At 34.4% G+C, this 11,386-nt stretch overlaps 2 protein-coding genes across 2 annotated transcripts; both read right to left on the reverse strand.

Annotated features, from left to right (window-relative positions):
- Positions 1–3,808: 3,808 nt before the first annotated feature.
- On the reverse strand, positions 3,809–9,601 carry LOC103514330 (monocarboxylate transporter 14-like). Its single transcript, XM_026827337.1, has 4 exons — positions 9,405–9,601; positions 8,626–8,848; positions 4,739–4,983; positions 3,809–4,082 (listed from the first exon to the last, which is right to left on the reverse strand). Exons 1-4 carry the CDS (start codon positions 9,522–9,524, stop codon positions 3,879–3,881), a joined length of 792 nt encoding a protein of 263 aa, XP_026683138.1. The 5' UTR covers positions 9,525–9,601; the 3' UTR covers positions 3,809–3,878.
- Positions 9,602–9,946: 345 nt separating this feature from the next.
- On the reverse strand, positions 9,947–10,939 carry LOC113469537 (monocarboxylate transporter 4-like; the record flags this gene model as incomplete). Its single annotated transcript, XM_026827334.1, has 2 exons — positions 9,947–10,207; positions 10,764–10,939. Coding segments are annotated over 2 exons (437 nt in total), but the record flags the coding sequence as incomplete, so codon positions are not given.
- Positions 10,940–11,386: the final 447 nt, after the last annotated feature.

Raw genomic sequence — 11,386 nt, forward strand, 5'->3', positions numbered from 1 at the left:
GCACTTGAAAAAACATCTCTTACTATTTATTTTTAAATGTTAAATTATTAATTCGAAACACTTCTCTTATTTTTTTTCTCTTTTTATTAGAAACACGTTTTTAACTATAATTTTTCACCTAGACCTACGACATTTTTTACTGTCTTAAATTGTAAGATCTAAACCTATCTTCCTGTAAAGACCAATTATATCTATTGAGTAAATTTTCGACTTTAAGCCGGTTTTTCCGTACTGTCCATAGGTGATACATTGAAAAATGCATATGTTTCACCTATGGACACTATGTGGCCATAGGTGCAACAATGCTATTTTTTTGTATCACCTATGGTCACTTGTATTATCTCAAATTCTACAAGAAATACGTTAAAACTGACACTTTCTATGCACAAAGCACATTATTTTTAGTAGGAAAACACTGTAACGCACTTGAAAAAACATCTCTTACTATTTATATTTAAATGTTAAATTATCAATTCGAAACACTTCTCTTATTTTTTTTGGCGAAAAACAGCAAAACTGAAATTTAAAAATGCGATCTTATTTTTGTAATTTTTTTCTGACGAAGCAGAGACGGCTGAACCAGTGCTTCGGGGCATAAATAAGATGGCGGATGCAGAGATGAACAAGTTGAAACGAAACTTGGTGTTGTTTGAACGCTAATGCCTTGGACACGTGTAAAGTGTCCATAGGTGCTACACTGACCATAGGTGCTACACTCACCCTATAGTATTAGGTATATTGTTCAAACATAGTGTGATAAGAGTTTGGACATGACATTGGACTAGTCATAATTTCGGCAGTTGATCAATCCGATTCAGAGATTCCATTTTATCACCCTTTCTTATCATTTAATCAGTTGAGGAAAACATTTTTTTTTTTTTTTTGTTCAAGTATTCAAGTAGTGCTAGACAAAAAATTCTCTTTTCGTAGACCGATCGAACTTCTAATTAATAAGACATTTTTCCTGATTTAATGACCTTTTTTATGAGCGATTAATTAAAAAAAAATTTAAAGGAATGTTATTGTTATGCAATTCAAACACGTGCCATTGATAGTTATCATTTAAATATCGAGTGCTTTACAATCTGACATTAACTACCTGAAAACATATAGGTTGGCTCACAATATAATAATATCATGACAAGATAATGTTTATTTTTTTATTTTATTTTATTTTATTTTTTTTTTTTATTATTATTCTAAAACAGTAAACTGCTATGGAAGTGACGTTATAGACCTCTTTAGAAACAAAGTAAAGCCACAGTCCAATGGCTTTTTTGCTTGCCTGAAAAGACCTAAAATTTTCATTATTTCCCAGTCAACCAAAATATCCTGTTTCAAAGCTATTCCTTGAGAGATAGCCCAATATACGTTGCGTATTGCATATCTAAAAGATATTCTAGGCGTTCATACAAAAGCTACTTCATTTACCTACCTGCATTAATTTCGTAAAAATCCTTGAACCTACTACAATGATGGTTTTACTGAGAATGGCCATTCATTTCATAGCTCACTGATCCAGCATTCAAAAGGTCCGAGTGTGATTACTGGTGGGGTCAATATAATTTCGGAACCATGACATTAATCTCAAAGTGTGGCCCTGCTTTCTTCTTTCTTTCTTCTTTTTCTTCGCATTTTCTCGTGTTCAGACGGGTTTGGCGTTTTTCGTCGTGGCCGAAAGTTGTCCTGGCTTTAGATAATATTTTAGGAACCTAGCTTTCATTTATTTATTTTTTAATCTAGGTTCTATATTAAAACGAAGTTCATGTAGGTAATCACAGGTCTTTGGGTAACTCGAAAGAAAGTTCCGCTTACAAACTTCCTTTTGTCATCAATTTATTACTTTCAAGCGATGCTATACTAGTTTTTTTTCCAACTAAGGAACAAAAAGTGAGAATTTGATTAAGAGTCGAGGAAGTAAATGTCAACTAGTTACACAACTTCACTCACAAATCAATGCACTTCCAACATTTTTTATCTCTCGACTAAATCTATTTATCGACTTTCTGTTGTTGTTTTTTGTTTATCATCAACAAAAATTGGGTAATTTCACAACTCCATGAGCAGGAGGCAATCAAAAATTCGGGCACAATCCTTTTGAAGATCAATTAAAAATTCTGCAAATGCATTTGTGGAAAAGGGTATTTCCACAAATGCGTCTGCAGACAGAAATGAAGGAATTCTTACTCTGAAGATTGAATAGTGATGAAAAACGCCGAAGCCACTTCTGTGGGAAAAGGTGTAGAAGAAGATTGAATTTGGGTGGTGCCAAAAACGCATTTGAAGACAGAAATGGAGGAATTTAGTCACATTTTGAGGATATTGCGACTTGGTTGATGGTGATCCCATGGAGGACAAGGAATATCTTACTAGCAGCTTTTCAACTTTGCCAAATACCGGAGGCGGAGGTAAGTTGATGTTGTTGCTGTTTTTGTTGTTGGTTCTGTTGTTAATAGCGATTGTCGGGCATCAATATTATTGTTACGGTATTTTCGTAGAGTAATTCGTAGATGGAGGAAACACATCATAGATCACTACCAGAACAAGCACAGACATTAATTGCGAAATCGTTAGTAAATACTTTTTCCAAGTCACTTCTAAACTTCTTGGTAGCTTTTTAACATTATGCTATGGATTCTAAACTAGTAAATTCTCAATTAAAACACAAAAATGAATCTAAAAAAATTAGAAATATTTTTTTTATTTTGTTATTTTCATGCAAGATAATATAGTATTTCATCATACATAGATTAAGTATTCAAGTAGTTAAGTTTTTTGACGAAAGAAAAAATAATACAATAAAAAATTAACTTAAAAGAAAGAAACGCAATGAACTAGTCTGAGATATAATAGTTATTTTTATTATGAATCATGTAGGTATTATTAATCGATCCTCAGGCTTGGGGGAGCACCCTTTCAACTACCTCAGTCTCATCAACTTTCTTTATTAACTACCCTTCTGCCAACTCACCAGGATTACCAGGAACCCTGTAGCAACCCTGCGGCATGTACCTTCCCCGACGGTCACCCGTCCAGGTACCAGCCACGCTCAGCGTTGCTTCCCTCCAGTCTTCTGCAAAAAGGGTCTCTAGTCATAAAGCCACGGGTTTCCGAAACATCTGTTTGTCGTCTCTTCAGATATTTTGAAAATGTCAAAGGCCTTTGACATATCCGAGTGTAAAATAATATAATAAAGAAATGAATGATAAAAATAACTTTTGCTTATATTACCCAGATGATACTGCAAAATCTCTCTTTAGACAAAAGTTCCTTTACAGAGAAGGCAAAGATAAAACTAACCTCAGTTAAACTGTCATTATTATTAAATATTAGCATATAGGTAAGTATAGGTAATTCGATAATTTCGTAAAAGACGAACGTTTTGAAGTCGGGGTATTTGCTGGAAATAGGCTTATAGGTTATAGGCCCTGTTCACAAGACCAGCGCCGAAAAAGCAATACAATCTATATATGGTCACCCGAGGGCTGCCTAATGTTCGTATTAAATCTTGTCGTGTGAACCGGGCCTTGTATCAAGTTAAAATTAAATTATTAGTTTTGCAAGAGGATACAGAGTTAAATGAATAGGTACATAATGAAATAATAATGTTAAAAAAAATCATTATGCGAAACAAAAAAGTAGTCTGGCATTCATTTGCTTTAACTCAGAAGTCAGGAGGCCATACCATTAAAAATAATATGGTAAAATGGTTTTACTAATTTAAGAAGTTCCTAAATACAGTGTGCTAACTTTTAAGTCAGTCGACCCAGTAAAAGAGGGAACATCCTTGTTTTGAGATCACATTTACTTTTTGTTCACTGTACACTTCGCATCAGAATTTAAGTCACGTCTGTTTTCACATATGGCACTTTGTCTGTTTACAGCACAGATTCAATCTGTTTGATTTCCTTGGGAGGGGATTTCATCTCGGGATTCAAGGGAGAGGGCATTGTCTCTACTATCTCGGGGATAGGGACAGTCATGGCGTTATCTTCTTCCATGTCATCTTCTTCTTCCTCAGCCTCCAGTTCTTCATCTTCATCGATGGGAGTCAGCGCGTCTACAACAGGCAACACTTCCTCCTGAAAATTCGAAAAATACATAGGTTAGTATCATTATTTTTCTTATTCAACAGTAGAAGACAAAAAAGCTAGGCTCAGAAATTGATACCTACTTTTCGAGCTGTTAGCCCCAATACCAAATCTCAGAGTGGGTTTTTTGGCTTAATTAATAATATAAATGTCAACTTGGTGAATTTGTTTTTTTTTTTTTTTTTTTCGGAAAACTGGCCTTTTTGACACACAGTAGTATAAGCCTGATAGTCGTTGCAGAATGTATGGAATTGTTATACGCTATTAGGGCGTATTTTACCAAATGAGAGATAGAACTCCCTTTGAACTCAGGCCTATTTTTAAATAACCTGATGTGTTCAATCAAAGTTGAATGGAAACGCTCTACTGGTGAATTGCTTTCCGGATGTTGGCTGGATACAAAGTGTATGTTAATTTTATGAAGACTTAAGAATTCTTTAATTACAGCATTTTTGAATTCGCCTCCGTTATCTGATATTATGTTGGTAGGTAGGCCGTGATGTGAGAATGATTCTAATAACTTATCCGCTATTTCGACCGCTTGACAGGATTTAAGCGCATATGCTTGCGCGAACTGTAGAAAGAGTTTAAATGGTAAAAAAAAAGTTGAAATTCGTAGAATAATGAGGAAGAGGTTAAGTACGTACCGTTGTTGTACATTGCTTCATATAAGGCGCCATGAAGCTCGTCACAGTCGAAACTAAGAAGAAAGCAGCTGCCATGAAGAACGGAATCGAATAGGAATTCGTCGCATCATACACCGCTCCAGCTAGGGGAGAGCCAACAATGGCAGCAGCACCACGGAACAATATCAGAAGTCCGAAAGCATTGGTCAATTTATCCAGGCCTAGCAAGTCCACCAGGATAATCGATGTCAGAGAAATGTAGCCGGCTGAAAAAGAGAATAAAAGATATCAGAATTTGGTGTTCAATATGATTTAGAGCATCGTGCTTATTCTTTAAAAGTGAAGACTTAAGCTTCTTCTTTAAAAGCAAAGAAAAACCTCTGCAGAAGTCCCAGCTAAGTAGGCTGGTTAGGATTAGCTGTTCTCCCTGTTTATAGTCCCACAGCTAGAGCAACCTCCGTGGCCGAGTGGGTATCACACTAGGCTTGCACGCAGGAGGTCCGGGTTCGATTCCCGGCGGGGCCGAGGTTTTTTTTCGGTTCTGTGCTTGGAGTTCGGGGTGCACTCAGCCTCGTGAGGACAATTGAGTAGCTACTTTAATCAAGTAGCGACCAGTGGCGGCATTACCAGAGTAAAAAGAAAAATTATATATGTCATAAATAGTACAGGAGGCTCTTAGTAATGCTGTGATATCCACATAAATCATGATTTAGATTAGATTTTTAGATTTTAGTCACACAGCTACTAGTCTGTTCTCTGTTTAACGTTCCCTTGGCAGACTAGCGTCACCAGACAAACAGATAATATTGCTTACCGTTATATGTTTTTTGTGATCTTTTAAAATTTAAAATTAATTTGGTATTTGGATCCGTGGCATTTTGATAGAATATGGTGTTAAGATAAGAGTTGGTAATATGTCACATTTAGTGTGATTTAGAGAAAAGGTATCATTATGTACAACGTATAAATAAAAATAAACAAACCAAGTACAACGTACTTGAATATCACATTCAATTGAAATAACAATCGCATTTTTATTTTATTTGTTTTTTCCCTCCCGAAAGTATAGGCTCGTAAAGTAAGACAATAAGTCCGGATTTCATTGGGAACATTTCATATGGCAAGTAATCGCTAGGCAAGTGATGTTAATAAACAATTAACGGGTCTTTTTTTCCAAGAAATACAATATTTCAATAGTGCTTAGTAGATATCTAGCAATTTGTGTTCGGTGACATTCTGAGATCTAAGAGTCGAGTAGTATAAGATTTTAACTCTGATACAATTAGCATTTTATTTTTATTTTCTTTTTTTAGTTTTTTTTTCGAACTGTTGGTCAGTGTTATATTTTCGATTCAATCAGTTTTCATTCGCTTATAGGACATTAACTAGGAGATCAGCTAAAGTTCTACGAAACTATGATAAGTACGTTATTAAGTTCTACAAAAATCGAATGGTGTTATCGTATAGTACGAATAAGTACAAAAGAGTAGGCGGTGGAAATAATATGTAGAGTAATAAGACTCGGGACTTCAGTCAATATTTCGTTAGTTTAAAAATACTCAAAGGTTGCACTTAATCGAATTTACCCCATTATCTTACACTTGAATTGAGTTTAAACTAGCCTAATAGTGACTGGTTGCAAATCAAATATTGTGAGTAAATTATAAACGAATAGGTAGACAAGAATAGCAAAATTTAATTTGCTAAATGTTGTTCACTGAACACTTTAAAATGTCAAATAATTTTCAACAATAATTCTGTCAATAATTTTATTTTTCAAGGAACATAGTAAGGTAAATAATGTCGGTGCACTATGTACATAACAAATAAATGTATGTACACAAGATGCAAAGTGTATGAGTAAAGTACTCATTGCAATATAATGATTATGTACGAACCCTATAAAATGGAATCAAATCTTGTACTGGTATAATATACAAAATTCTTAAACTATGTTTCATATATTTTAGAAATAAACAAATAAAAATATACATAAGAGGGGAAATAAAACTATCGAAATAAACATAATGTAATAATAGAACACCTAATATTTATCTAGAACAAAGTAATATCTCAAGATAAATTTATTGAGGGCCTGACAAAAGAGAAGGATTCTCTATTAAAAACGAAAATAGTTGAGTTTCTTGGTAACTTTTGTTTGAACAAAAATATAGTTATACGAAAACTTCAAAATATGTCATTTGAAAAATCGCTATCCTCGTGTGCCTTTTCAGAGAGTACTGTGGAACGACTACAAATCTACATTAGAGAAAATGGACGGCGCGTCATAGATAAATTGAATTTTTAGATGTAAATTACAGATAACAGCTACAAAAAAAATTCTTAACATACCTTGAGTTTTCAACCATTTTTATTTGTCAATTCCCAAATTAAAAAAAAAAAAAAAAAAAAAAAAAACAATTGCATTTTAAGAACACCCTTCTATTTTGCCAGAACCTGCAGTAATTGGAAATTTTTAGTATGTTTAGTACTAAAGGAGAGACTACAAGAGTACAATATATTATTTTGTTCTAAATCTGTTAACTAAATGGCCAATAAAAATATAAATAGGTATAGGTAATAAATTAATCTGACTTTTTTTTAATTTCTAATTTTTCAAAGTTTTGCTCTTATATGTACCTATAGAGTGTCCCAAGACAAATGATACATATTTTAAACGTGGTAAATAGTTACTATGTATCTAATACAAGATGGTGCCTTCCATATCAACATTCCTTCACAAAATTACGTCGTAATATTTTCTTTCTCATATAATATAGACAAAAATAAGTTCATATCCATATTATCCCATATTATTATTTGTCACGAATGAGAAACAAAAATAGTACAACTTTTGCGAAAGAATTTGGAAAAACTCTGTTTAGACGGGGGACCATTTCAGGTGTGCATTTGGTATTGGTAAATTATATGCGGGCGTTCCACAAAGCATAAAATAATTACTTTACGTTGTGGGACAATGTATTACAATAAATAAAATATTACAAATTAAACAAAAAAGTAAAATAAATAATGCGGCTTTCTTCTGAGTATACAAATTACATTTATCATTATGAGGGTAAGAAAATAAACATTCTTGCTTTACGTTGTGGGACAATGTATTACAATAAATAAAATATTACAAATCAAACAAAAAAGTAAAATAAATAATGCGGCTTTCTTCTGAGTATACAAATTACATTTATCATTATGAGGGTAAGAAAATAAACATTCTTGAGGTGTCTAAATATCTAAATACCTTATCAAAATTGACAATAGAAAAATAAAACATTTTGTTTTCATTAAATGCATGTTAAGATGTCGCAAAATAAAATGATGGTTGAGGTTGATAGGCGTGCGACAAATCATTAGGTTGAGGATTAGATGAAGATTTGCGACAAATAGCAGGGTAACATGTACAATATGCATAAGTACATATTTTATAACAAAAATAGAACAAATAACGTATTTACACCATTGGGAGGAGACAACAGAACTGAAAGGCTCTGTTGGGTGAAGAGCCATATTAAATTTCATGATAAAATATTACCGGGAGTATACTTATTGGGGGAAAAACATTTTCACCCGGTCTCAAAGTTCCACTTAAAGGAAAAAATAAATAACAAAGAAAAACGACAATACATATTTCTACTTGTCGTATACAAGAAGAGTTCGTACTCGGTTACGATTAGAAGGAAAGTAACAAGGGGGGAACATCCTTGTTTTGAGATCACATTCACTTTTTGTTCACTGTACACTTCGCATCAGAATTTAAGTCACGTCTGTTTTCACATATGGCACTTTGTCTGTTTACAGCACAGATTCAAATAACAAGGAAACTATCAAGGAAACAAGGATGAAATAAGGGAAAGGCTAATATAAACCTAACCAACAATCAAACAGATACTTACAAACAGCAGTTCCAAAGAACACGGCTACAATGACGTAATGGAAGTAGGACAAACACACGGGGATAGCACCCACAGACAATGTGCATACAACCAGACAGAGGTTGTTCAGCAGGAGAGAGTTGACGGAAGGGAAATCAGCAATGTAGCCGAAAATGACCCGGCCAAACGTGTTGGTGATACCGATGACTGAGAGAAGGAAAGAGGCCTGGCCATCTTCAATGCCCTGGAAAATCATATACAGATGAAATTAAATGAGGTGCACAAATTTAAAAATTAAATGACGTTTAGCTGTCCTTAGAAGTCATAGGCCCTACATAGCTTTGAGTTAACGAATCTCCAGTAGAAAGAAGAGAATTTTTAATTGTGCTAAGTGTAATTAAATGCTTGTCATCAGGGTAAATCCTACACAATAGACTCCACACACAGGAATTTCGTTACAGAATTCCCCCATTTCAATATAATGTGAAAAGTGCTTGTCACAAATAAATGTTAGGTAGGTTGAAATGACAAACATATACTTCTTCGCTATTTGTAAAATATTCTGGGTTTTATTTCATTTCATATATTTGTCATTTCAACCTACCTAGTCAAGATGGACCTTCACAAAGTTACAGAATCTTCAATCTAACAAATAAATGTTGATTTGACTTGGACTCGAACTACTAACCTCCAGAAGGTATATTCCATTCTATTTCTAAACAAAGTACATTGTTTAGATTGCGCTGGGGGAGGGTAAACAATGTACGAGTATCGTATTCTATTCTATTCTCAGTACTTACCGCAACTTTGGCAGCATCCACCAAATAGACAAAAGGAACATAGAGTCCTGCCATTCCAAATATGTTGCTCACTCCGATCAACATAAACACGGGATCCTTGAGAAGAGAAACATCCATCATGGAACCCAACACTGACTTGAAAGACTCAGGAAGAGCGAAACAACTGCATGAATCATCTGAAAGAAATACAAGAAAATTCAATGAGGAATTCATAATAATGATAGTGAATCAGAAATATAGATATTAGAAAGATGGTAGACATTGAGAGTTTAGAGGAAAAAATGCGTGAAAGAAGACTAAAATGGTATGGACATGTTATGAGGATGAATGACGAGAGGTTAGTCACACAGCTAGATACTAGTCTGTTCTCTGTTTAACGTTCCCTTGGCAGACTAGCGTCACCAGACAAACAGATAATATTGCTTACCGTTATATGTTTTTTGGATACTTAATTGTTGACTCTCATCCGACTCGAGGTTCGCCTACTTTGTAGGCTTTATCAAGGAAACTATCAAGGAAACAAGGATGAAATAAGGGAAAGGCTAATATAAACCTAACCAACAATCAAACAGATACTTACAAACAGCAGTTCCAAAGAACACGGCTACAATGACGTAATGGAAGTAGGACAAACACACGGGGATAGCACCCACAGACAATGTGCATACAACCAGACAGAGGTTGTTCAGCAGGAGAGAGTTGACGGAAGGGAAATCAGCAATGTAGCCGAAAATGACCCGGCCAAACGTGTTGGTGATACCGATGACTGAGAGAAGGAAAGAGGCCTGGCCATCTTCAATGCCCTGGAAAATCATATACAGATGAAATTAAATGAGGTGCACAAATTTAAAAATTAAATGACGTTTAGCTGTCCTTAGAAGTCATAGGCCCTACATAGCTTTGAGTTAACGAATCTCCAGTAGAAAGAAGAGAATTTTTAATTGTGCTAAGTGTAATTAAATGCTTGTCATCAGGGTAAATCCTACACAATAGACTCCACACACAGGAATTTCGTTACAGAATTCCCCCATTTCAATATAATGTGAAAAGTGCTTGTCACAAATAAATGTTAGGTAGGTTGAAATGACAAACATATACTTCTTCGCTATTTGTAAAATATTCTGGGTTTTATTTCATTTCATATATTTGTCATTTCAACCTACCTAGTCAAGATGGACCTTCACAAAGTTACAGAATCTTCAATCTAACAAATAAATGTTGATTTGACTTGGACTCGAACTACTAACCTCCAGAAGGTATATTCCATTCTATTTCTAAACAAAGTACATTGTTTAGATTGCGCTGGGGGAGGGTAAACAATGTACGAGTATCGTATTCTATTCTATTCTCAGTACTTACCGCAACTTTGGCAGCATCCACCAAATAGACAAAAGGAACATAGAGTCCTGCCATTCCAAATATGTTGCTCACTCCGATCAACATAAACACGGGATCCTTGAGAAGAGAAACATCCATCATGGAACCCAACACTGACTTGAAAGACTCAGGGAGTGCGAAACAACTGCATGAATCATCTGAAAGAAATACAAGAAAATTCAATGAGGAATTCATAATAATGATAGTGAATCAGAAATATAGATAAGAAGAGAAACATCCATCATGGAACCCAACACTGACTTGAAAGACTCAGGAAGAGCGAAACAACTGCATGAATCATCTGAAAGAAATACAAGAAAATTCAATGAGGAATTCATAATAATGATAGTGAATCAGAAATATAGATATTAGAAAGATGGTAGACATTGAGAGTTTAGAGGAAAAAATGCGTGAAAGAAGACTAAAATGGTATGGACATGGTTCAGCTAACATAGATGATATTTCATCAGACTCGTTTACATTAAGTTCAATTCGGGACAGGGCATCAGCGTTTGTGTTTGACGTACAGGCTCTTTCAATCAGTATAAAGAGGGTATAATCTCTTCAATTCTAATCTTCAAATGTCATTTCCTACTTATTTTGTT

The sequence above is a fragment of the Diaphorina citri genome, unplaced genomic scaffold (assembly GCF_000475195.1).
Source record: "Diaphorina citri unplaced genomic scaffold, Diaci psyllid genome assembly version 1.1 scaffold1123, whole genome shotgun sequence".
Lineage (NCBI taxonomy): Eukaryota > Metazoa > Arthropoda > Insecta > Hemiptera > Psyllidae > Diaphorina > Diaphorina citri.